This window comes from Ovis aries, chromosome 6 (genome assembly GCF_016772045.2).
Source record: "Ovis aries strain OAR_USU_Benz2616 breed Rambouillet chromosome 6, ARS-UI_Ramb_v3.0, whole genome shotgun sequence".
NCBI lineage: Eukaryota > Metazoa > Chordata > Mammalia > Artiodactyla > Bovidae > Ovis > Ovis aries.
This window is the reverse complement of record NC_056059.1, coordinates 31,018,638-31,046,129: the sequence shown is the minus strand read 5'-3', so window position 1 is coordinate 31,046,129 and position 27,492 is coordinate 31,018,638. Positions and strand designations below refer to the sequence as shown.

Here is a 27,492-nt window from a genome sequence, read left to right as displayed (position 1 = left end):
ATTTGGAAGATATGCATTAATCAGTGAGTGAACCAATATTTTCCAAAAGATAATGCACACAATGTTTTAAAAAAATAATGTGTGGGTTAAGGGGCTGTTAAAGTGCAAGATTGACTGGAGGGTTTTAATGTAACAGAATGAAAAGTTCGTTCTCATCATTTCAGACTCCACATTGCAACAACCTTTAGAAAAACTACCATCTGTCAAATTTGGGTTCAGTGTCAAAAAATACCCACAGTAAAGTAAAAAGGCTATTTTTTATTTTTGAAAAATATTCCTTCCTTAACTATATAACTGTAGTGAGGCATGATTTCCTTTGTAAACCAAACATAAACAATACACTTGAGCAGATAATTGCACAAACAGATATGAGACTCTAGCTGTCTTTCTATTAAACCAGGAATCTTCACAGATTTAAAACAGTGCTACTTGTCTCACTGAATTTGAGGGATGAGGGGAGGAAGGAATATAGTTTTCTTCTTCCTACATTTTTTTAAGAATTCCTTCCTTCCTCGTGTTCTTGTTTTCTTTATGGTTGTGCTGGGTCTTCGTTGCTGCACTCACGCTTTCTCTAGTTGTGGTGCGCCGGCTGCTCATTGCAGTGGCTTCTCTTGTTATGACACACAGGCTTAGTTGCCGTGCAGCATGTGGAATCTACCTGGACCAGGGATTGAACTGATGTCCCCAGCATTGACAGGAGGATTTTTTAACCACTGGACCTCCAGGGAAGTCCTAAATAAATTCTTAAACATTTTCTTAGTTACTGTTTTCTGATGAGGTAAATATTATAACCAGCATAAGCAAAGACTCTTATGGAGCCCTCATTTTCTTTAAAAGTGAGAAGTTTAAAAGAGGTCCTTAGTTTGAGAAATGCTTTTGTATTATAATCTTCCCTCATTCCTCCATATTATCAAACCATTTCCTCTGCTGTTAGTTACTTGCCAGTCAGGCTGTGAGGGTGCCACTTGGTTCAGGGTACTATACATGTTTAATGTGTATATGTACATATATATTTTTTTTTCCACAGTAATAAAAGATGTTTTTCACTTTTCACAACCAATAGCCAGACAAAAAAGAATTACAATTGCAAGCCATAATGGAAACATGATTAACCTAACAATATAAAATAATTACATACAATTTGAGGGGTTATGTAGAGTGATGTGATAAGTGGAAGTGCATACATGCACATTTTCATCCATTCAGCCGGTCTGTCTTTTGGTTGGTGCATTTAATGCATTCACGTTTAAGGTAATTATCAATATGTATGTCAAGTTCAGTCCCTGGGTTAGGAAGATCCCCTGTAGGAGGGCATGGCAACCCACTCCAGTATTCTTGCCTGGAGAATCCCATGGAGAGAGGATCCTGGTAAGCTCCAGTCAAAAAGGTCGCAAAGAGTTGGACAAGACTGAAGCAACTGAGCACATGTGTGCATGCACGCACACGACCCCATTACCATTTTCTTAATTGTTTTGGGTTTATTTTGTGTAGGTTTTTTTCCTTCTCGTGCATACTGCTTAGAGAAATTCCTATAGCGTTTGTTGTAAAGCTAGTTTGGTGGTGCTGAATTCTCTTAACTTTTGCTTGTTTGGAATGCTTTTGATTTTTCCACTGAATCTGAACAAGTGTCCTGCTGGGTAGAGTATTCTTGGTTGTAGTTTCTTCCCTTTCATCACTTTAATTATGTCATGCCATTCCCTTCTGGGTTGTAGAGTTTCTGTTGAAATCAGCTAATATAGGCTAATGAGAGTTCCCTTGTATGTTGTCGTTTTTCCCCTTGTTGCATTTAATATTTTATCTTTCTCTTTAATTTTTGTCATTTGATTACTGTGTGTCTCAGTATGTTCCTCCTTGAGTTTATTCTGCTTGGGATTCTCTGTGCTTCCTAGACTTGGTTGACTGTTTCCTTTTCCATGTTAGGGAAGTTTTCAGCTATTATCTCTTCAAATATTTCCTCAGGTCCTTTCTCCCTCTCTTCTCTTTCTGGGAACCCTGGAGAAGGCAATGGCACCCCACTCCAGTACTCTTGCCTGGAAAATCCCACGGACGGAGGACCCTGGAAGGCTGCAGTTCATGGGGTTGCTGAGGGTCAGACACGACTGAGCGACTTCACCTTCACTTTTCACTTTCAGGCATTGGAAAAGGAAATGGCAACCCACTCCAGTGTTCTTGCCTGGAGAATCCTGGGGACGGGGGAGCCTGGTGGGCTGCCGTCTATGGGGTCGCACAGAGTCGGACACGACTGAAGTGACTTAGCAGCGGCAGAAGTCTTTTAGGCTGTCTTCATTCTTTTTCATTCTTTTTTCTATATTCTGTTCTGCAACAGTGACTCTCACCATTCTGTCTTCTAGGTCACTTACCCATTCTTCTGCCTCAGTTATTTTGCTTTTGCTTCCTTCTAGTGTATTGTTCATCTTTGTTCTTTAGTTTTTCTGGGTCTTTGGTAAATATTTCTTGCATCTTCTCCATTCTTTTTCTGAGATCCTGGATCATCTTCACTATCATTATTCTGAATTCTTTTTCTGGAAGTTTGCCTATCCCCACTTCATTTAGTTGTTTTTCAGGGGGTTTTATCTAGTCCTTTCATCTGGGACATAACCCTCTGCTTTTCCTTCTGGTTAACTTTCTGTGATGTGGTTTTTGTTCTAGTGCTGCAGGATTGTGGTTCTTTTTGCTGCTTCTGTCGCCTTCTGGTGCATGAGGCTGAGGCTTGTGTAAGCTTCTGATGGGAGGGACTGAGCATGGGAAAAATTGGGACTTACTGTGGTGGGCAGTAAAACTTTAATCCAATTATCTGCTGATGTGTGGGGTTTTGCTTCCTCCCTATTACTTATTTGGCCTGAGACAATTCAGCCCTGGGGTCTGTGGGCTTTATGGTAGGGTTAATGGGAACCTCCAAGAGGGCTTATCCTAAGGGGCACCTTCCATGACTGCTACTGCCAGTGCCTTTGTCCCTGTGGCCATCCATTGCCAACCCACGCTTCCACAGTAGACCCTCCAACACTAGCAGGTGGGTCTAGTTCAGTCTCCTGTGGGACCACTGCTCCTTGCCCCTGGATCTTGATACTCTAAAGATTTTGTTTGTGCCCTCCAAGAGTGAAGTCTGTTACCCCTAGTCCTGTGGAAGTCCTATAATCAAATCCTGCTGGCCTTCAAATTCAGAATTCCTGGGGATTCCCAGTCCCTTTACCAGATCCCCAGGTTGGGAAGCCTGACATGGGGCTCAGAACCTTCCCAATAGTGGGAGAACTTCTTTGGTATTATTGTTCTCCAGATTGTGGGTTACTCACCTGGTGAATATGGGATTTGATTTTATTATGGTTGCACCCCTCCTACCATCTCCTTGCAGCTTCTTTGTCTTTGGTCTGGGGTGTCTTTTTTTTTGGTGGGCTCCAGTGTCCTCCTGTTAATGGCTGTTTAACAGCCAGTTGCAGTCTTGGTGCTCTTGCAGGAGGAGATGAACATGTGTCCTTTTACTCTACTCTCTTGGACCAGTCTAATGTATATTTTTTGATGGTGAACATTGCATATCCAGTAAAAGCTCTTAGTAATTCAGTACCTATAAGAGAGTAAAGTGAAAGGCACTTAGTCATGTCTGACTCTTTGCAACCCCTGGAGTATATAGTCCATGGAATTCTCCAGGCCAGAATACTGGAGTGGGTAGCCTTTGCCCTCTCCAAGGGATCTTCCCAACCCAGGGATCGAACCCAGGTCTCCCGCATTGCAGGTGGATTCTTTACCAGCTGAGCCAGTTGAAGCCTGTAAGAAAGCCCAACTTTTTTTTTCTATCTTATTAATAAAGCATATTAAATGTGAATTTTAAAATTATGTCCTCCCCATATATTTTGTATTATAATCTGTATATCATAAGTAGGGCTTCCCTGGTAGCTCAGCTGCTAATGAATCTGCATGCAATGCAGGAGGCCCTAGTTTGATTCCTGGGTTGGGAAGTTCCCCTGGAAAAGGGATAGGCTACCTGCTCCAGTATTCTTGGGCTTCCCTGGTGGCTCAGATGGGAAAGAATCTGCCTGCAATGTGAGAGACCTGGATTCGATCCCTGGATTGGGAAGATAAGAGGAGAAGATTAAAGAAAAGATGAATATATAATCAGTTCAAGAAACTCTAGTGCTCCTACTACTCACTAAAAGAATTTTTACCACCCGCCACTCCCCTGCCCCCAAACAAACAATAAGACTTCTTTGAAAAGCTTGTTCTTCACTTTTAAAAAAGCTTTTTAAAGAAAAGTGGACAGTCCAAATCATTTTGTCATAGCCCTTTTAAAAAAGCTGGACACCTGTTGAACTGTTAAAATTACATGCATTCAGTTGAGTTCAGTCACTCAGTCGTATCCGACTCTTTGCGACCCCATGAGCCGCAGCATGCCAGGCCTCTCTGTCCATCACCAACTCCCAGAGTTTGCTCAAACTCATGTCCGTTGAGTTGGTGATGCCATCTAACCATCAAATCCTTTGTTGTCCCCTTCTCCTCCCACCCTCAATCTTTCCCAGCATCAGGGTCTTTTCAAATGAGTCAGCTCTTCACATCAGGTGGCCAAAATATTAAAGTTTCAGCTTCAACATCAGTCCTTCCAATGAACACCCAAGACTGATCTCCTTTAGGATAGACTGGTTAGATCTCCTTGCAGTCCAGGGGACTCTCAAGAGTCTTCTCCAACACCACAGTTCAAAAACATCAATTCTTCAGTGCTCAGCTTTCTTTATAGTCCAACCCTCATATCCATACATGACTACTGGAAAAACCATAGCCTTGACTAGACGGACCTTTGTTGACAAAGTAATGTCTCTGCTTTTTAATATACTGTGTAGGTTGGTCATAAGTTTCCTTCCAAGGAGTAAGTGTCTTTTAATTTCATGGCTGCAGTCACTACCTGCAGTGATTTTGGAGCCCTAAAATATAAAGTCAGCCACTGTTTCTACTGTTTCCCCATCCATTTGCCATGAAGTGATGGGACCAGATGCCATGATCTTAGTTTTCTGAATTATATGCATTAAGTTTAGGTTAAATTTATGATGCAATAAAGGTCTTCATTTTTAGTTTTATTTGTGGTTTGTGATATATCAGGACCACTGTGTAAAAGCAGAGTTCATAGTACCTTTAATACTTATTTGATAAGAATTAGACTATCATTTTATTACTTTACATAAAAATCAAAATTTGTAAGTATCTTCATACAAATGGCAGTTAACATAGCTGTGATTTTTTTTTTTTCCCCCAAAGTGGTTTTTCACCCCAGGCACATTAAACATTTATAAAATTGTTCTGTTTGAACAGTTTTGTGATTTGCTTTTCAGTAATGTTGCTAGGACTTCATTGCAGGAAGAAAAATGTTTTTTTGTGTCCTCTAAGAGATTGGTTATGTAAGCCTTGGTTAATGTTATTTACAAATATGACTCAGGAGCCTTATGATAGTGATTGCTATTATTTTATGACAGTTAATTGTGGGAAGGTCAAGAGTTTTAGCGTACCAGGATTTAGACTCTGGGTCTTGGATTTTAGGTCTGATACTTTCCCTTGTATGACTTTGGACAAGTTGCTTCCTCTGAATCTTAGTCTATAAAATGATGATATAATGTCCCATTGGGGTTATTGTTAAGTATTGAAAATGTGTTTCACTTCTGGACTTGATACTGAATAGTGGCTAATGGTAGCTTTTGTTTTTTAAATTGGTACTTTTTAATTAAAATTCATGTGATCATTCCTTTTTAAAATGTATCATTAATTGGCTCTCGTATCTATGGGTTCTCATCTACAGATCAGCTACAATGGAAATATTCAGAAAGAAAAATTCCAGGAAGTTCTAAGTAGCAAAACAAATTTGCCACATACACACTGCAACCTTTTATGTAACTTTCACGTGTGTATTTACAACTCTTTACATAGAATTTACATGAATCAGGTATTATAAGTAATACAGCTGTGTGCATATGTTATATGAAAATACAGGACCATTTTATTTAAGGGACTTGAACATTCCCCCATTTTGGGAGTGGGCAGGGAAGTCCTGGAACCAGTCTCCCTAAACCTCACAGATAATGCAGGACAACTGTATTCACTAAACCAAGACACTGAACACTTTAATAGGAATTCCTTAAATCAGGAATTCCTCCTCCTGTATATAAGGGAGAATAATTTTGAAACTCAGCCCTTGGAGAGAGGAGACTGCAATAGAATATTATACTCACCTGCTTTGGATAACAAGTGATGCTGACTTTATTAGTGCTGCTGCTGCTGCTGCTAAGTCGCTTCAGTCATGTCCGACTCTGTATGACCCCATAGACGGCAGACCTCCAGACCCCACCCTGTCCCTGGGATTCTCAAGGCAAGAACACTGGAGTGGGTTGCCATTGCCTTCTCCGGACTTTATTAGTGAGGGCTGCCATAACGAAATAACACAGACTGAGTGACATAAAAAGCGGACTTATTTTCTCCCATATCTAGAGGCTAGAAGTCCAAGATCAAGGTGTCGGTGGGTTTGGTTTCTTGTGAAGGCCTTTCTCCTCAGCCTCCTCCTCCCTGTGTGCCCACATTGCCTTTCCCCCATGCACACACATCCTTGGTTTCTAAGAACATCAAGTCATTTTGGATTAGTTTACTAACCTAACTGACTCATTTTAACTTGGTCACTTCTATGAAGGACCTGTCTCTAAATATGTTACATTTTGAGGTGATGGGGGTTGGAACTTTAGCATAGGAATTTTGGAGGGGACATAATTTTTGGACATAATATTCTCTGGTGGCTCAGATGGTAAAGCGTCTGCCTGCAGTGCGGGAGACCCGGGTTCGATTCCTGGGTCAGGTAGATCCCCTGGAGAAGGAAATGGCAATCCGCTCCAGCACTCTTACCTGGAAAATCCCATGCACAGAGGAGCCTGATAAGCTACAGTCCATGGGGTCTCAAAGAGTCAGACACGACTGAGCGACTTCACAGATACAATTTGGCCCATAACACCAATATTTGCATAAGAGCTAATGTGTGTTGGATATTAACAGTGTGCCAATTTCTAAATTAAATTCTTAATATATATCTTCTAATTTTATGTGCACATTAATCCTGTGATTATTAGCATCTCTCTTTTATAGAGGACACTGAGACTTAGATTAAGTAACTTGACTGAGAGATGGGATTGAAATTCAAGTCTTTTGGGCTCTAGTGTCCATGTTCTTTTAGGTAAGAATTGAGTACTAGGAAACAAAAGCACAGAGAAAAGAGGGTTGAAATATACAAACCGCTATTTTGCAGTGTCCACTAAGGTCTTGCTAGTAAGTAACCTCTGAAGTGCAAAATCATTTAATACCAGCCCTGGTTAACTATTAATTTTTTCTTTGAAAATTAGGAGGTTTGGTTTAATATGGAAACATGAATGAAGCTAAAGATTTTTGGCACGTGATTGTGTTAAGACAGATTTGCACAAACAAAATTTGTCTTATTTTCAGGTTGCTCAAAATGCCTTTCTGCTTTTTGTCTTTTGCAGAAGATTCTAGTGTTCCAGAAACTCCAGAAAATGACAGAAAAGCAAGTATATCATATTTCAAGAATCAAAGAGGGATTCAATACATTGATTTGTCTTCTGATAGTGAAGATGTTATTTCCCCAAATTGCTCCAGTACAGTTCAAGAGAAAAAATTCAACAAAGACACAGTGATTATAGTGTAAGCAACTTAATAGGTTCATTATATTTGCATGTATAACCCCCCCTTTTTTTTTAAAGTTGACTTATGTTGAAAATTTTTGATAATTTCCACCCCACTTTTTTCCTTTTCCTGACTGCATCATAGTCATTTTTTCCTAACGTAGAGACGTAAACACATGTGTGTGTGTATGTATATGTTTATGTGTATGTGTGTGAGAGAGATTGATTCTGGACTGATTTTCTCTATTATTATTATTATTATTATTATTATTTTGACCTCACAAGTTGGCTTGTGGGTTCTTAGTTCCTGAACCAGGGATTGAGCCCAGGACACGGCAGTAAAAGCACTGAATCCTAACTAATGGACCACCAGGGAATTCCCTCGGTTCTGATTTTCAGGAAAAAAGTTCACTTAGAGTAAATATTTAATCTTTTCATTCTCCATAGATAGGGAATTTATTTTAACAAGTACCTTTGATCATTTGTAACTACTTCCTGATTTGTTCTTGAATCTGACATTTTTGGACATTTTGGGGACACATTCAGTGAGCTAGTACAGTGCTTGTGTGATAGATAGAAATGTAGTAAGTAAATAAAAAATGCAATATGCCAAATAATAAATCTGATGGGCAAAGGCGAGGGAGAGGGGATACAGGATTTGGGGCCAGGGTTAAGGGCCAAGGGTAGAGTACATGGTTGGAAAAGACTTCATTAAGAAGATGTTGCTTGAGTGGAGATGTGAATATGCTGGGAGGGGCATTAGGAATATCCTGCTTAGTGACCTTTAGTGGTGTTATGCCTGTTTAGGGAGAAAGAAGTAGGTTCCATCATCATGGCAGATAGATGGGGAAACAGTGACTTTATTTTCTTGGGCTCCAAAATCACTGCAGATGGTGACTGCAGCCATGAAATTTAAAAGACGCTTGCTTCTTGGAAGAAAAGCTGTGACTAACCTAGACAGCATACTAAAAAACAGAGACATTGCTTTCCCAACAAAGGTCCATCTAGTCAAAGCTATGGTTTTTCCAGTAGTCATGTATGGATGTGAGAGTTGGACTATAAAGAAAGCTGAGGGCCGAAGAATTGATGCTTTTGAACTGTGGTTTAGGAAAAGACTCTTGAGAGTCCCTTGGACTGCAGGGAGATCCAACTAGTCCATCCTAAAGGAGATCAGTCTTGGATGTTCATTGGAAGGACTGATGCTTAAGCTGAAACTCTAATACTTTGGCCACATGATGCGAAGAACTGACTCATTTGAAAAGACCCTGATGCTGGGAAAGATTAAGGGCGGGAGGAGAAGGGGTCGACAGAGGATGGGATGGTTGGATGACAATCACTGACTCAATGAACATGAGTTTGAGTAGACTCCAGGAGTTGGTGATGGACAGGGAGGCCTGGCATGCTGCAGACCATAGGGTTGCAAAGAGTTGGACACAACTGAGTGAACTAAACTGACTGACTGGGGCTAATGCCAGAAAGTGAAGGACCTAAGGTCACAAGGTGAGGAGTAGAATAGGGAAAGGACTTTATCAAGTTAATAAGCCCATAGGCTATTTGGCTTTTATTCTGAATGAGAATAAAAGGAGCTAAAGGATCATACGGAGCAGAGGAGTAAAATGACCTGATTAATATGTTTAAAAGTCTTTAAGGGTATAGGGAAGTGGTAGTAGAATCATGAATACTTTTGTAATAACCAAGGCAAAAAAAAAAAAAAAAAAAAAAGGATGGAAGCTTAGACCATTCTAGTACCTGTGGGAGTGAATAAGAAGTAGTTAGATTCTGGATATACTCTTAAGATAGAGCAGAGAGGCTTTATTGATGGATTGCAAATGGAATGGGAGAGAAGGGAATACAGATGACCCTAAGATAATTTGACCTGGGCAACTGGAAGGATGGAGTTAACAGTAACTGGGATAAGGAGTACTGTCTTGAGTATGATAGAGAACAGCGTTAGAAGGAAAGATTGGCAATTAAGTCTTGGACATCTAAGTGGACGTGTCAGGTAGGCAATTAGATTTCTATCATTAGGTTCTGGAGAGAGGTTTAGGTTCCACATCTAAATTTAGGTGTTGTCAGGATGAAAACTGCAGTGTTAGTCGCTCAGTTATATCTGACTCTTTGTGACCCCATGAACTACAGCCCGCCAGGCTCCTGTGTCCTTGAAATTCTCCAGGCAAGAATACCGGAGTGAGTTGTCATTCCTTTCTCCAGGGGATCTGCCTGACCCAGGGATAGAACCTGGGTCTCCTGCATTGTAGGTCCTTGATATTAAAAGATACATGATTAGATAAAATCACTAAGAGACACTGTAGTATAGCTGGAAAATAGACAATGCCTTCGTTGGAGGACTTAGGCCAGGGGAGCTCTTGATTTTAGGAATGGAGCAACATGAGAAGAAACTTATAGAAGATTCTAAGAAGGAGCAGTCATTGAGGTAAAACTCAAAAGGTTGTGTGATGAGAGGCTAAGTGAGGAAAGTGTGATGCAAGAGATCAAGACTGTCCTCTGCTAAGATGAGGATTTCCTCTTAAAATGAATTTCCTTTTATACATAAGCTTAAGTGAACATGCCTTTGTCCTGAATTTTACTCTGAAATAAAAAACAATGATGATCCTATGTGGTAGATCCTGAGGAAATTTGCTACATTAGCACTCCAAATTTTACTTTTTATTTTGAAAAGAATTTAAATTCATAGAAAAATTACAAGAAAAACCAGTTTCCACAATCCTTTTAAAAAGATTCATCCTTTGTTAACATTTTCCCACATTTGCTTGTCACCTTATAATAAGGACTTCCCTGGTGGCTCAGAGGTTAAAGCGTCTGCCTTGCAATGCAGGAGACCTGGGTTCGATCCCTGGGTCGGGAAGATACCCTGGAGAAGGAAATGGCACCCCACTCCAGTATTCTTGCCTGGAGAATCCCATGAACAGAGGAGCCTGGTGGGCTACAGTCCACAGGGTCGCAAAGAGTTGGACATGATTGAGCGACTTCATTTTCATATAATAACAATGAGAATTATTGTATTTTTATTTATTTTTTTATCACTGCACTGGACTTTCTCTAGTTACAGTGAGTGGGGACTACTCCAGTTGTAGTGCTCAGGCTTCTCATTGCATTGATTTCTCTTGTTGCGAAACATGGGCTCTGGGCACTCAGGCTTCAGTGATTGCAGCTCACAGGCTATAGAGCACAGGCTCAGTAGTTGTGGTGCATGAGCTCAGCTGTCCTACGTTACGTGGGTTCTTCCTGCACCAAGGATCAAACCTGTTTCCCCTTAAATGTAAATTGACGTACTTATTCCTCCACCAAGAATGTCTTGTAATGAAAAAAAACAATCAGCTGAACGAAGCTTTGTGCTTAGTAATGTAGTTGTTTCTCCCTCTGGTTTAAGTTCCTTATCTTTTGATGGACAGATAACAGATAGTTTGATTTCAAGGAAAGTGGTTAGTCCATGAATCATATTTTGAGTGCTACTCTATAGTAAAATTTTCTTCAGCATCATGCACTGGGTTTAGTTCATCATGTGTCTTTAGTCTGGTTCAATCTGAAATTATCTCAGCCTTTTTTTTTTGATTCCCATAATTTTCGTTAATTGTGACAGTAATAAACCAGGTTTTTTAGGATGTCTATCACTTTCTACATGGCTTCCCTGTGGCTCAGACAGGAAAGAATCTGCCTGCAATGTGAGAGACCCAGGTTCGATTCCTGGGTCAGTAAGATCCCTCGAAGAAGGAAATGGCACCCCACTCCAATATTCTTGTCTGGAGAATCCCATGGACAGAGGAGCCTGGCAGACTACAGTCCACTGGGATTGCAAAGAGTCAAACATGACTGAGCAACTGACACTTTGATTTTTTCAATTTCTACACCCCTAATGCACCCAAGAATTGATGCTTTTGAAGTGTGGTGTTGAGAAGACTCTTGAGAGTCCCTTGGACTGCAAGAAGATCAAACCAGTCAATCCTAAAGGTAATGAGTCCTGAATATGCATTGGAAGGATTGATGCTGAAGCTCCAGTACTTTGGCCGCCTGATGTGAAGAACTGATTCATTGGAAGAGACTCTGATGCTGGGAAAGATCAAAGGCAGGAGGAGAAAGCCATGACAGAGGATGAGATGGTTGGATGGCATCACTGACTTGATGGACATCACTTTGAGCAAGCTCCGGAAGTTGTTGATGGACAAGGAAGCCTGGTGTGCTGCAGTCCATGGGGTTACAAAGAGTTGGAAACAACTGAGCAACTAAACTGAACTGATACCATAGATCAGTTTATCAGTTCTTCAACAATGCATAAGAGAGTTTACCCTTCTCTCTGTAGAGTTTTGTTTGTTCTTTTCATCTCTCCTAATGGATGGGCTAAAGTTGAATTCTCAAGCCTGAAATTAGAATTTGCCATTTCTTCAAGTAGCACCTTTTTAAAGGAATGGCATTTGGAAATCTGGGAATGAGGTGTGTTCTTTCTTTGCTGTTGGGTGAAACAGGATTGTCATTGCCCTTTGAGCAAGAATGGGCTAGGATATGAGAGAGAATGTTGTGGGGTTTTTGTTGTTGTTGCTTTTAAAATCGTAAGTTTGTGATAATATATTTTATTCTGACCTAATACTGTAAGACTCTTCCTTGCCTCTCCTTTGTATTTCCTTCTCTGATAGTGAGACCTCTGCTTCCACCAGTATCATTATATTTGCTAATTTGTTGTCACCCAGTGTACGTATAATAGTTTCAGAATTGCTGTTGTCATACTGCTTGACTGTAAAGCCCACTAAGAGTCTAAGATTTGTTCATAAGTTTTATGTTGTCTTTAGGTGAAGGATGGTTACAGTACTTAGATTATTTATTGAAAATTTTCTTTGTTATTCACTTCAAGTGTAGTTCATTATGTTAATTTTTGTTTGTATTCCTTTTAGGGTTTTTTTTCCCTTGTCCCTTTTAAAAAAATTTTTACCTTCAAATATTTAAAATATTGACATGGTTCGAAAAATCAAAACTCTAGAGAACAATTGAAGTAGGAAATGGCAACCCACTCCAGTATTCTTGCCTGGAAAATCCCACGGACAGAGGAGCCTGGCAGGCTGCAGTCCGTGGGTTTGCAAAAAGTTGGACTTGACTGAGTGTCTAAGCACAGAGAAGTAGTAACTTCCTGTCCCTTCTCCTACCAGGCTCTTCCTCCTCCCACCTCAGAACTAACCAGGTAGTTTTTTGTCATACTTTGTTTTTCTTTCATGTGTCTTTTCTTTCTTCTTTGCTGCACAGAAGCAAGCACTCTATATCTTGTGCTGTGTATGAATAAATAATGTGTGTGTATGGGACTTCCCCTGGTGGTTCAGACGGTAAAGCGTCTGTCTACAATGCAGGAGACCTGGGTTCGATCCCTGGATCGGGAAGATTCCCTGGAGACGGAAACAGCAACCCACTCCAGTACTCTTGCCTAGAAAATCCCATGATGGAGGAGCTTGGTGCAGGCTACTGTCCATGGGGTCACAAAGAGTCGGGCACGACTGAGCCACTTCATTTCTTTCTTTCATTTTGTATGTGTACATTTATTCTTTGTTTTATTAACTTCAGTTCAGTCTCTCAGTCATGTTCGACTGTGATCCCATGGACTGCAGCACGCCAGGCTTCCCTGTCCACCAACTCCTGGGCTTTGCTCAAACTCATATCCTTTGAGTCGGTGATGCCATCCAACCATCTCATCCTCTGTCATAGATGAGATTTATTAACTTAGAAATATGTATATATATCCTGGAAATCATGTCAGCTCATAAAAATCCCTATTGTTTTCACAACACTGCTTTCCATAGTTACAGTCAGTTAGAATCAATGCATGGGCCTTTTTAATTATTAGGGTTTCTTAACCTTGACACCGCTGACATTTTGGGCCAGGGAGTTCTGTGTTATGAGGGGCTGCTCTGTATGTTGTAGAATGTTTAACAGAATCCCTGACCTCTACCAGTATATGGAAAACTCAGCAGTGGCCACAGGACTGGAAAAGGTCAGTTTTCATTCCAATCCCAAAGAAAGGCAATGCCAAAGAATGCTCAAACTACCGCACAATTGCACTCATCTCACATGCTAGTAAAGTAATGCTCAAAATTCTCCAAGCCAAGCTTCAGCAATACGTGAACCGTGAACTTCCTCATGTTCAAGCTGGTTTTAGAAAAGGCAGAGGAACCAGAGATCAAATTGCCAACATCCGCTGGACCATGGAAAAGCAAGAGAGTTCGAGAAAAACATCTATTTCTGCTTTATTGACTATGCCAAAGCCTTTGACTGTGTGGATCACAATAAACTGTGGAAAATTCTGAAAGAGATGGGAATACAAAACCATCTGACCCGCCTCATGAGAAATCTGTATGCACTTGAAGAAGCAACAGTTAGAACTGGACGTGGAACAACAGACTGGTTCCAAATAGGAAAAGGAGTACATCAAGGTTGTATATTGTCACCTGCTTATTTAACTTATATGCAGAGTACATCATGAGAAACGCTGAACTGAAAGAAACACAAACTGGAATCAAGATTGCCGGGAGAAATATCAATCACCTCAGATATGCAGATGACACCACCCTTATGGCAGAAAGTGAAGAGGAGCTAAAAGCCTCTTGATGAAAGTGAAAAGGAGAGCGAAAAAGTTGGCTTAAAGTTCAACATTCAGAAAAGGAAGATCATGGCATCAGGTCCCATCACTTCATGGGAAATAGATGGGGAAACAGTGGAAACAGTGTCAGACCTTATTTTTTGGGACTCCAAAATCACTGCAGATGGTGATTACAGCCATGAAATTAAAAGACGCTTACTCCTTGGAAGAAAAGTTATGACCAACCTAGATAGTATATTCAAAGGCAGAGACATTACTTTGCCGACTAAGGTCCGTCTAGTCAAGGCTATGTTTTTCCTGTGGTCATGTATGGATGTAAGAGTTGGACTGTGAAGGAGGCAGAGCGCCGAAGAATTGATGCTTTTGAACTGTGATGTTGGAGAAGACTCTTGAGAGTCCCTTGGACTGCAAGGAGATCCAACCAGTCCATTCTGAAGGAGATCAACCCTGGGATTTCTTTGGGAGGAATGATGCTGAAGCTGAAACTCCAGTACTTTGGCCACCTCATGCAAAGAGTTGACTCATTGGAAAAGACTCTGATGCTGGGAGGGATTGGGGGCAGGAGGAGAAGGGGACGCCGGAGGATGAGATGGCTGGATGGCACCATGGACTCGATGGACGTGAGTCTGAGTGAACTCCAGGAGATGGTGATGGACAGGGAGGCCTGGCGTGCTGCAATTCATGGGGTCGCAAAGAGTTGGACACGACTGAGCGACTGTACTGAACTGAACTGAACCAGTTAAATGCCAGTAGCACCTCCCTAGGCAAGACAGTCAAAAATGTCTTCAGCCACTGCCACATGTCCTCTGAGGGCAAAATTGCCTCTCTTTTGAGAACCTCAGATAGAGATAATTTTATTTCTTAGGAATGGTTTTGCTCCCTGTCTCCTGTACAGTGTTGCTAACCTCCGTCCATAGTTCATCAGGCATTCTATCAGATCTAGTCCCTTAAATCTATTTGTCACTTCTACTGTGTAATCATAAGGGATGTGATTTAGGTTATATCTGAATGGTCTAGTGGTTTTCCCTAGTTTATTCAATTTAAATCTAATTTGGCAATAAGGAGTTCATGATCTGAGCCATAGTCAGCTCCTGGTCTTGCTTTTGCTGACTGTGTAGAGCTTCTCCATCTTTGGCTGCAAAGAGTATAATCAACCTGATTTCAGTGTTGACCATCTGGTGATGTCCACGTGTAGAGTCTTCTCTTGTGTTGTTGGAAGAGGGTGTTTGCTATGACTAGTGCATTCTCGGCAAAACTCTATTGGCCTTTGACCTGCTTCAGTCTGTACTCCAAGGCCAAATTTGCCTGGTGTTACTCTAGGTATTTCTTGATTTCCTACTTTTGCATAATGGAAAGGACATGTTTTGGGGGTGTTAGTTCTAGAAGGTCTTGAAGGTCTTTATAGAACCATTCAACTTTAGTTCTTCAGCATTACTGGTCAGGGCATAGACTTGGATTGCTGTGATACTGAATGGTTTGCCTTGGAAACGAACAGAGCTCATTCTGTTGTTTTTGAGATTGCATCCAAGTACTGCATTTCAGACTCGTTGACTATGATGGCTACTCCATTTCTTTTAAGGGATTCTTGCCCACAGTAGTAGATATAATGGTCATGAGTTAAATTCACCCATTCCAGTCCATTTTAGTTCGCTGATTCCTAAAATGTCAGTGTTCACTCTTGTCATCTCCTGTTTGACCACTTCCAATTTGCCGTGATTCATGAACCTAACATTCCAGGTTCCTATGCAGTGTTGCTCTTTACAGCATGGGACCTTGCTTCCATCACCAGTTACATCCACAACTGGGTATTGTTTTTGCTTTGGCTCCGTTTCTTCATTCGTTCTGGAGTTATTTCTTCACTGATATCTAGCAGCATGTTGGGCACCTACCGACCTGGGGAGTTCATCTTTCAGTGTCCTACCTTTTTGAGAACCCCCTATTCATGAGGTTCTCAAGGCAAGAATACAGAAGTGGTTTGCCATTCCCTTCTCCTGTGGACCACATTTTATTAGCACTTTCCACCATGACCTGTCCATCTTGGGTGACATGGCTCATAGTTTCATTGAGTTAGACAAGGATGTGGTCCATGTGATTAGATTGGTTAGTTTTCTGTGATTGTGGTTTTCAGTCTTTCTGCCTTCATCTGGAGAAGGATAAGAGGCTTATGGAAGCTTCCTGATGGGAGAGACTGACTGAGGAGGAAAATGGGTCTTTTTCTGATGGGTGGGGCCATGTTCAGTAAATCTTTAATGCAGTTTTCTGTTCATGGGTGGACCTGTGGGTTTTAAGGGACTAGATATGATAGACAGAGAGCCTGATGAACTACAGAGGTTCCTTACATTGTACAGGAGACTGGGTTCAAGACCATCCCCAAGAAAAACAAATGCAAAAAAGTAAAATGGCTGTCTGAGGAGGCCTGTAAAAGAAGAGCTATAAAGGAAGAGAAGCGAAAAGCAAAGAGGAAAGGAAAGATATACCCATTTGAATGCAGAGTTCCAAAGAATAGTAAGGAGAGATAAGAAAGCCTTCCTTGGTGATCAGTGCAAAGAAATAAAGGAACAATAGAATGGGAAAGATTAGAGATCTTTTCAAGAAAATTAGAGATACCAAGGGAACATTTCATGCAAAGATGTGCTCAATGAAGGACAGAAATGGTATGCAGCTAACAGAAGCAGAAGATATTAAGAAGAGGTGGCAACAATACACAAAAGATGTGTACAAAAAGATCTTTACAACCCAGATAATGACGATGGTGTGATCACTCACCTAGAGCCAGACATCCTGGAATTTGAAGTCAAGTGGGCCTTAGGAAGCATCACTATGAACAAAACTGGTGGCGGTGATGGAATTCCAGTTGAGCAGTTTCATATCCTAAAAGGTGATGCTGTGAGAGTGCTGCACTCAATATGCCAGCAAATTTGGAAAACTCAGCAGTGGCCACAGGACTGGAAAAGGTCAGTTTTCATTCCAATCCCAAAGAAAGGCAATCCTAAAGAATGCTCAAACTACTGCACAATTGCACTCATCTCACATGCTAGTAAAGTAATGCTCAAAATTCTCTAAGCCAGGCTTCAGAAATACATGAACTGTGAACTTCCTGATGTTCAAGCTGGTTTTAGAAAAGGCAGAGGAACCAGAGATCAAATTGCCAACATCTGCTGGATCATCGAAAACACAAGAGAGTTCCAAGAAACATCTATTTCTGCTTTATTGATTATGCCAAAGCCTTTGACTTTGTGAATCACAATAAACTGGAAAATTCTGAAAGAGATGGGGAATACCAGACCACCTGACCTGCCTCTTGAGAAATCTGTATGCAGATCAAGAAGCAACAGTTAAAACTGGATATGGAACAATGGACTGGTTCCAAATTGGAAAAAAAGTATGTCAAGACTGTGTATTGTCACCCTGCTTATTTAAATTATATTCAGAGTACATAATGAGAAAGGCTAGGCTGGATGAAGCACAAGCTGGAATCAAGATTGCCAGGGAGAAATATCAGTAACCTCAGATATGCAGATGACACCACCCTTATGGCAGAAAGCAAAGAACTAAAGAACCTTTTGATAAAAGTGAAAGAGGAGAGTAAAAACGTTGGCTTAAAGCTCAACATTCAGAAAACTAAGATCATGGCATCCAGTCCCATCACTTCATGGCAAATAGATGGGGAAACAGTGTCAGAATTTATTTTAGGGGGCTCCAAAATCACTGCAGATGATGACTGCAGCCATGAAATTAAAAGACGCTTACTCCTTGGAAGAAAAGTTAAGACCAACCTAGACAGCATACTAAAAGGCTGAGACATTACTTTGCCAACAAAAGTCCATCTAGTCAAGGCTGTGGTTTTTCCAATAGTCATATATGGATGTGAGAGTTGGAATATAAAGAATGCTGAGTGCCAAAGAATTGATGCTTTTGAATTATGATATTGAGGAAGACTCTCTGAGATTTTCTTGCAGTGCAAGGAGATCCAACCAGTCTGTCCTAAAGGAAATCAGTCGTGAATATTCTTTGGAAGGACTGATGTTGAAGCTGAAACTTCAATACTTTGGCCACCTGATGCAAAGAGCTGACCTATTTGAAAAGAGCCTGATGCTGGGAAAGATTTAAGGAGGGAGAAGGGGACGACAGAGCATGAGATGGCTGGATGGCATCACCAATCAATGGACATATGTTTGCGTAAACTCTGGGGTTGGTGATGGACAGGGATGCCAGGCGTGCTGTGGTTCATGGGGTCGCAAAGAGTTGGATACGACTGAGAGACTGAACTAAACTGATAGAGATAGTAGGCTTAAAGCTACAATTGGTGGAAGTCTCCCAGGGAACATCAATAGATAATAAAGAGCTGAAGGTAGAATCCTAGGTAATCAGTCAGTTCCGTCTCTCAGTAGGATCTTTGCGACCCCATGAACTGCAGCACCCCAGGCCTCCCTGTCCATCACCAACTGCCGGAGTCTACCCAAATCCAAGTCCATTGAGTTGATGGTGCCATCCCACCATCTCATCCTCTATTGTCCCCTTCTTCTCATGCCCTCAATCTTTCCCAGCATCAGGGTCTTTTCTAATGAGTTAGCTCTTCGCATCAGGTGGCCAAAGTGTTGGAATTTCAGCTTCAACATCAGTCCTTCCAGTGATCACTCAGGACTGATCTCCTTTAGGATGGACTGGTTGGATCTCCTTGCAGTCCAAGGGACTCTCAAGAGTTTTCTCCAACACCACAGTTCAAAAGAAACAATTCTTCGGCACTCAACTTTCTTTATAGTCCAATTCTCACATCATACATGACTACTGGAAAAACCATAGCTTTGACTGGACACACCTTTGTTGACAGAGTAATGTCTCTACTTTTTAATATGCTGTCTAGGTTGGTCATAACTTCTTTTCCAAGGAGTAAGCGTCTTTTAATTTCATGGCTGCAGTCACCATCTGCAGTGACTTTGGAGCCTGAAAAAATAAAGTCAGATGCTGTTTCCACTGTTTCCCCATTTATTTGCCATGAAGTGATGAGACTAGACGTCATGATCTTAGTTTTCTGAATGTTGAGCTTTAAGCCAACTTTTTCACTCTCCTCATTCACTTTCATCAAGAGGCTCTTTAGTTCTTCTTTACTTTCTGCCATAAGGGTGGTGTCATCTGCATATCTGAGGTTATTGACATTTCTCCCTACGCTCTTGATTCCACCTTGGAATCCTAGATAATACTGGCATTAAAAAAGGTAAAAAAAGAAAACCTTCTATACAGATTGAAGGTGAAGTTGAAGTTGCTCAGTCGTGTCCCACTCTTTGCAACTCTGTGGACTGTAACCTACTAGGCTTCTCCGTCCATGGGATTCTCTAGGCAAGAATACTGGAGTGGATTGCCATTTCCTTCTCCAGGGGGTCTTCCCGACCCAGGCATCGAACCCGGGTCTCCCGCATTGGAGGCAGAAGCTTTAACCTCTGAGCCACCAGGGAAGCCCAGATTAAGGACAGGCTAAGAGGTAAAGGGAAAATCAGAAGTAATAATACTGCAGAACCCATGGTGAGGGTTGCGGGTGGGCTGCATTTTCAAAGACAACAGTGTTTGAGACCACAGAAGAACAGATAACTAATGAAAGATTTGGGGGTTTTGTTGTTGTTTTAAATCACATTTGACTTTATAGAGGATATTATTGCCCTTAGAACAATTACCCTGAGGCGATGGGGCAGAAGATATATAACAGTAAGTTGAGCACCATAAAAGATACGAAGAAATAAAAATGCAATCTTGAACACATAGGCTTGGAGGGAAGCAGTTAAAGAGAGAGATTCAGGGGAGAAGATAGTAGACAGTTAATTCCTATAGGCATTAGGCCTGGAATCCCTTAGTCCTGAGTGTGTGTGGAAATGGAAGGGAATAAATAACTTGATTTGAGACCAGATAAAAGAACACACAGTGGTCATTCTTGTTCTTGTAGATTTTTTCTTTTTTTTTAAAGCTTTAGTCAGATTGGAAAATAATAGATAATGAACATATATATGCCACCTACATTGTTACTATTTTCCTGTTGCATTATTTTTTGATTATTATTATTAGCTGAAGTATTTTACAGTGAATAATAGATAACCTAACACTCGTCCCCTTAGTACTTGTTCTATATCCCACTTACATAAATACTACTATCAGTGAGCAGTTCTCTAAATCGTGTAATTCCCAGTTTATATTTAGGTTCTTGTGTTTTGTAGCTAGGTTTTCAAACCAGAATCCAAATAAGAAACATTTGAGTGTCATGACTCTTAATTAAGTATCCTTTGATCTTAAAATAGTACTCTCCCCTCCTGTCTTTTTAAAGCATTTTAACTTACTGAAGAAATCAAGTCTTCCAGACAAAATAGACTTTTCTGGTTGCTTCTTCGTGATTGTATTGAATTTATTCCTCTATCTTTTCTATCTCCTATAAATTGGACGTTAAATCGAAGGCTTAATAAGATCACTGTCAGCATGAAAACTTCCTACATCAAGAGATACATGTTTGTCCCACAGAATGGTGATGAATCTGATCACTAATTTAAGGGTGTGATGGTCAGAAGAGTAAGGACATTTAAAGTGGTTATGCAGTGTGAAAATTGTAAAAGGATTCCAACGTGAAAGCTTCATTTTCTCAGTGAACTCAGAGGCAAAAGCCACACTTCCAGGTTAGGAAGTGTGAATGTAGTAAGTCAGGGTGAAAATTTAGAGTTGAATGTGTAAGGAATGAGAAATCTGGGTGTAATGGAAAGGAGATATGTGTAATTGTCTTCATTAAAGGAAGAGATTTATTTAACCCTGTTGCTTTAGAGCAGTTTTTCAGAGCAAGATTCAAGAAGTCAACCCAGAAGTTTGTTAAAATATATACTTCTGGTCCTTCACAGTCCAGTTTATATGTTTCAGGAGATTCTTAGGCATAACTGGTACCCCACCAGGTGCAGCTGAACTAAGTAAAGAGAAAGTTACTAAAATACAGGTCCTGGATATGTGTCTAAAAGAGCTGTCCAAAAAACAAAATTAGTTGCATAGCAAAGTCTGCATTCTCTGGCACTAGGAATATACTTGACTATATTTCTTTCTCTGATCTCTGTAACTTCTACCCATTTGTTATACTTCTGCTTTCTGATCTTCAGAATGCTTACTGTGGTAGAAAATCAAAATTTCAAAATGAATTATATTGTTTGGGAGAAACACGAATGAGATTTGGCTCATAGTGTCTTTTATTTAAAATAAACATATGAACTGAAATGTAATGAGATTAAAGTTAGTCGCTGTTGGATGAAGCCTTGTGTAAAACAAATGCTCCCTGTCTGCTAAAGAAACATTTTGTTCTTGGTAGACAGTCTAATATTGAATGGACCATTTTGATTTTAACACTCTGATTCTGATCACCTAGGTAGACTGTGAAAATCCTTTGATATTTTTATTAGTGTATGCATGATAATTTCTCAGGAACGACATGTCAACACCCATCTTTTATTCAGGGCACAGGTGAAAAAAGTAGGAAAGAGAAGGCAGGTATGCAATGGATGAGTATATTAACGAAATGGTTTAAGTTTTTGCTGTTCTTTTCTATCCTAGCCCAGAGAATTTGAAATATGTTCAAAGTATGCTGACTTTCAGAATGTAGATTTATATGCACAGTGTACTGAAATAGAAAAAACAAAAACAACTTGTTTTAATCTTTGACAGATACAGATTACATTTATTATTGAAAAGAACTGCAAATGTATTGTATTCTATATGTACAGTTATGTACAACTATAATGAGATAACATTAGTAATACATTAAAATGCTGTTTTTTCCCTCTGAAAATACTTTTAGTTCCGAGCCATCTGAAGATGAAGAGTCCCAAGGTCTTCCTACCATGGCCGCTAGAAACAACAATGATATTTCAGAACTGGAAGACCTTTCGGAATTGGAGGACCTTAAAGATGCTAAACTTCAGACCCTGAAGGAGCTTTTTCCGCAAAGAAGTGACAGTGATTTACTTAAGGTTAGACCCCTTTCTAGTAATTGGTTATTACAGCTGTAATGATGCTTAAAATGTCTCCTGTATCCAGTGCTGTATTCAGTAGATAGTCATTTTTCTAAAAATATCTTATATTTGAAGAAAATTAATTTAATAATAAAGGCAGATGCCAGAGATTTACTTGTTGAATCTTACAGTAGGTGAGGTTTATTCACCTATAAGTAATATAATAACTTGAGCGTATCTGTATCTTCTCTGTATCTCATGTGGGTTGTGAAGTTTTTTGAGTTTGAATGGTTCTGAAATGGGGATAACCCTCTTCTCACTAGAAACATAGAAATGTCCGGAGGCTTTTTTTCTTAGTTTGCCCATAATGACAAGGAGTTGCTTTTCGCATTTAGTGCCATGTGACCAGGGATGCTAAACATGCTACAATACCGAGAACACTCTCGTGTAACAGAAGAGGAGTCCTGCCAGTGGCACCCTTGCTGAGAAATATTGACTGAACGATAGAAACAAAACAAGTGGCTGTAGTTTTACTGTTACAGTTATCTAGGTCTCTTTTTATAAGAGGAAATAAAAACTTACTGTTCAATTAAGTTGTGGGTAGAGAATAAACCTCTGAAGATTAGTAAATAGTTTATCCCTAGCTCTGCCACTTAGTATTTGAATGAGCCTCGGGGAATCATTTAATTACAGGTTCATAGGTTTTTCACCTTTGTTTTTTATCATCACCATCCCTAGCATCACTCTCCCCAGCTAAGGCATGGACGGCACCATATCTCTGTGGTCTAGGCAGGCAACTTTGAAGTGGTGGATATTGGCACATACCCTTTTTAAGAGAGGTAGCTGCTGCTTCTTTGGTAAGATATGACCATGTGAAATCAGTGACAGCCTATTTTTATCAGATAATTCAGATTTTCAAATAAAAGACTGAATTTTTATTTGGTGTTGATCATCAGCTTAAGAGCTTTATTGAGATACAGTTTAAATCTGTAAAGATCACCTGATTTTTTGGATTTTAGCATATTTACAGAGTTGTACAATCATCTGCTAAGTCACTTCAGTCGTGTCCGACTCTGTGTGACTCCATAGACGGCAGCCCACCAGGCTCCCCCGTCCCTGGGATTCTCCAGGCAAGAGTACTGGAGTGGGTTGCCATTTCCTTCTCCAATGCATGAAAGTGAAAGGTGAAAGTGAAGTCCCTCAGTCGTGTCCGACTCTTTGCAACCCCATGGACTGCAGCCTACCAGGCTCGTCCGTCCATGGGATTTTCCAGGCAAGAGTACTGGAGTGGGGTGCCATTGCCTTCTTTGTGTACAACCATCACTATAATCTAATTTTAAAACATTTTAATCATTCCAGAAAGAAACCTTGTACCTATTACCAGTCACTCCCCATCTCCGTTCCCTAGCCAACCACTAATCTCTGTCTCTATAGATTGGCCTATTCTGGACATTTCATGTCAGTGGGAACATACCCCATATGTGTTTTTTTCTCTTTTTTGATTATAAAGCATTTAGGACCTTTGTTTCCCCAAGGAGAGATTGAACCAGTGCCTCCTGCAATGGAAGCACAGTCTTAACCCCTGGACCACCAGGAAAATCCCAATGTGATCTTTTATAACTGACTTCCTGCACTTAGTATACAGCTTTAAAGCTCATTCATGTTGTATCATATTTCATTCCTTTTTATAGTAACTAATTTAAAGAAAGACAAAACCAAAAATACCATTCAAGTCAAATGAAACATGTCTGAAACAGAAGTGATCTAGGCCTGCTAGTTTGAACTCTTTTAAGTTTATATTATTTCCTTTGTTCTCTGATATATTTAATATGAATCTTTCTTTTTTCCCAAATCATTCTGATAACCTTCCTATTGTTAGCTAAATGAAACTTGAATGGTATTGAGTCTACTTTTCCCCTGCAAGTAGTGTTACTTGCTTCCTGACGGTTTTTTCCCCATAGGAAAAGAAGGAAAGAATGTAGCCACTAGTAGCAACACTGAAAGTATTGGAAAGAACTTCCAACAGAATAAACATGATGGAGTATTAAAATAGTCAACATAAATCGCAGTTTAAAAATACTTTAGCTTGAGTGCCAATTTTTCATGTAGTTCAAGGGGGTTTATTCCCTATAGAAGCATTTATCTCTAATTTTATAATTACAGTGGTAAAGTTGAATTGCTGCATGAACTTTGTGTGTCTATTTCACTAGTATTTGAAATTTGGGGAATTTAGCATAACACTTGCTCCAAAGCAAAGCACACTCCCTGGAAGTAGTCTGGATTTCAAGTGATCTCCCATCATTTTAAAAGATTTAAAGATAACATTTATAAATTATTCTTCAGAGGCTTTTAGACCCATATAAAATAATTCAAGGAGCTATGAAATACAAACTTAGTCCTACACTTGATAAGAATATGCTTTGTCTATTTTGAAAATGAGGAAAGGCTTACAAGATACCAGAGGCTCCAAGAGGAAGAAAACTAGTATAGAAAAGAGCATTATTTTTTTGTTTTGAGGCTTTTAATTTAATACAAAAATAGCTTATTTAAAAAATTAAGATCTTTTTAAAACAAATAACCCGTTGGAAGTACAGGAAAGTATGGCAAGAGAAAAGTATGGGAGTTCTGAAATCTGCAAGTGTGAATTATGTAAGCCATATATTAATATGTTCTTGAGTAAATTGAAGCAATTTAATTTTTAGCAATTTAGAAATAGAGCATATTTCAAGAGTCCTTTATCCCACTCAAGGAGTACTAGATTTAAAAAATAATTCCAGAGTTTATTTTAAATGCCTATCAGAGCCTGTCTTTCCTTCCCCTCTCCCTCTCTTCCTTTCCCTCCCTTTCTCTTTCTCTCTCTCTCACACACACACACACCCCCACCCACCCAGTACCTGGACTCACTCATAGATAGGAAGTTTTTGAGACTTCAGGGCCCAGTCTTACAATTAAAATAACAAAAATCTTGAGTATAGTGTTCTATTTTTTCTTTTATAATGGTGATAAGTAAATCTATTAAATACATTTTAAGATAGACAAATTTAGACTTTTTAGACAAACCAGATATTCCGAAAATTTATCATCTGACTTACTGAACTTAAGCTATTAATGTAGCTATTTCTCTACTTGTTGTCTGTTTAATATATTGGTTTATATATTTAAATATTTGGTAAGTTTGTAAAATAATTCTTAAAAGTATTATTTTTAAAGCAGTCTTTTCTCATTTTGTTAGTTGATAGACTCAACAAGCACTATGGATGGAGCAATTGCTGCTGCCTTGCTGATGTTCGGTGATGCAGGTATGCCTGACTTAGTTTCAAGCCATGTTGAAGATAATATCTTCTCATTTTTATTGCTCATCAGTTTACCAAGCTTCTTCATAAGTTCTTACAGGAACCTTAGGAAGTATTAATAGCTTCAGGGGTTTTAGATGAAAACAGTGAAGATTAAGAAGGTTTAAAAAAATAAGAAAGTTAAGGTTAACTGACTAACTTACTTGAGGTCTTACTTACCTGGAAACTGAACTTTCTAGGTTCCATTTTCTTTACCCCCTCCCAAAAAAGGGGAGGGGACAGTTTCATTGGTAATTTCGATTGTCCTCTACAGATCAAATATCTTAACAGTGAAGTTTTGGGAGATATATGTTCTTTAATAAGTGTCCTTTCTAATTCATTGTAGTTTTACTTCTCTAAATGAGAGTCAGGAACTTAAGGAAATCCTAGCTTGTAATCAGCATTCCTTCGTGTACTATGCTATAGTCCAGTTTTAGAATACCAAATAAATACTTTTATATAAGCACCTCCAATTTTTTTCAGTAAATGCTGCCTAGAATTTTTTTTTGTATGTACCAGGCAAGTAAAACTAACCTGTAATCCCACTGCTAAATAAACTACTTAAGAAATGAAAGCAAGCCTAAATATTATATATAATCATTTGAGTACAAAATATAGTTTGGTTTGCATTTATAAGAAAAGTCATTTGATCATTTATCTTGGATAACTTGTCATTACAATCAAAATTTATCTAATTACAAAATATCTCCATAATATTCCTCTGTGACACCAGTAGGATTAATTTATTGTTTCTCTACACATAAACATCACCAGATGGTCAGTACCAAAGTCAGATTGATTATATTCTTTTCAGCCAAAGATGGAGAAACTCTACACAGTCAGCAAAAACAAGACCGGGAGCTGACTGTGGCTCAGATCATGAACTTCCTAATGCCAAATTCAGACTTAAATAAACTAGGGAAAACCACTAGCCCATTCAGGTATGATCTAAATCAAATCCCTTACAATTATACAGTGGAAGTGACAAATAGATTCAAGGGATTAGATCTGATAGAGTGCCTGAAGAACTATGGATTGGAGGTTCGTGACATTGTACAGGAGGCAGTGATCAAAACCATCCCCAAGAAAAAGAAATGCAAAAGGCAAAATAGTTGTCTGAGGAGGACTTACAAATAGCTGAGAAAAGAAGAGAAGCAAAGGAGGAAAGGAAAGCTAAACCCATCTGAATGTGGAGTTCCAAAGAATAGCAGGGAGAGATAAGAAAGCTTTCCTAACTGATCAGTGCAAAGAAATAGAGGAAAAGAATAGAATGGAAAAAACTAGAGATCTCTTCAAGAAAATAGAGATTACAAAGGGGGCATGTTATGCAGAGATGGGCACAATAAAGGATAGAAATGATATGGACCTAACAGAAGTAGAAGATATTAAGAAAAGGTGGCAAGAATACACAGAAGAACTGTTCAAAAAAGATCTTCACTACCGAGATAATCAAGATGGTGTGATCACTCACCTAGAGCCAGATATCCTGGAGTCAAAAGTCAAGTGAGCTTTAGGTAGCTAGTGGAAGTGATGGAATTCCAGCTGAGCTATTTCAAATCCTAAAAGATGATGCTGTGAAAGTGCCACACTCAATATGGTAGCAAAATTGGAGAACTTATCTGTGGCCGCAGAACTGGAAAAGGTCAGTTTTCATTCCAATACCAAAGAATGGCAATGCCATAGATTGTTCAAACTGCTTCACAGTTGCATTCACCTCACATGATAGCAAGGTAATGCTCAAAATTCTCCAAGCGAGGCTTCAACAGTACACTAGCCAAGAACTTCCAGATGCTCAAGCTGGATTTAGAAAAGGCAGAGGATTCAGAGACCAAATTGCCAACATCTGTTGGATCATAGAGAAAGCAAAAGAATTCCAGTAAATCTGTTTTATTGACTACGCTAAAGCCTTTGACTATGTAGATCACAACAAACTGGAAAATTCTTAAAGA

The 27,492-nt window shown here is 39.6% G+C and overlaps 1 protein-coding gene across 8 annotated transcripts in view; it reads left to right on the top strand.

Annotated features, from left to right (window-relative positions):
- SMARCAD1 (SWI/SNF-related, matrix-associated actin-dependent regulator of chromatin, subfamily a, containing DEAD/H box 1) overlaps positions 1-27,492 on the top strand; it is an 89,877-nt gene that overhangs the window by 15,426 nt on the left and 46,959 nt on the right. For all 8 annotated transcript variants that reach the window (XM_060416875.1, XM_012179672.5, XM_042251240.2 and 5 more), the window contains exons 3-5: positions 7,494-7,671; positions 22,058-22,229; positions 25,444-25,510. In XM_060416875.1, coding sequence (XP_060272858.1) covers positions 7,494-7,671; positions 22,058-22,229; positions 25,444-25,510 — 417 coding nt within the window. The remainder of the gene's footprint in view (positions 1-7,493; positions 7,672-22,057; positions 22,230-25,443; positions 25,511-27,492) is intronic.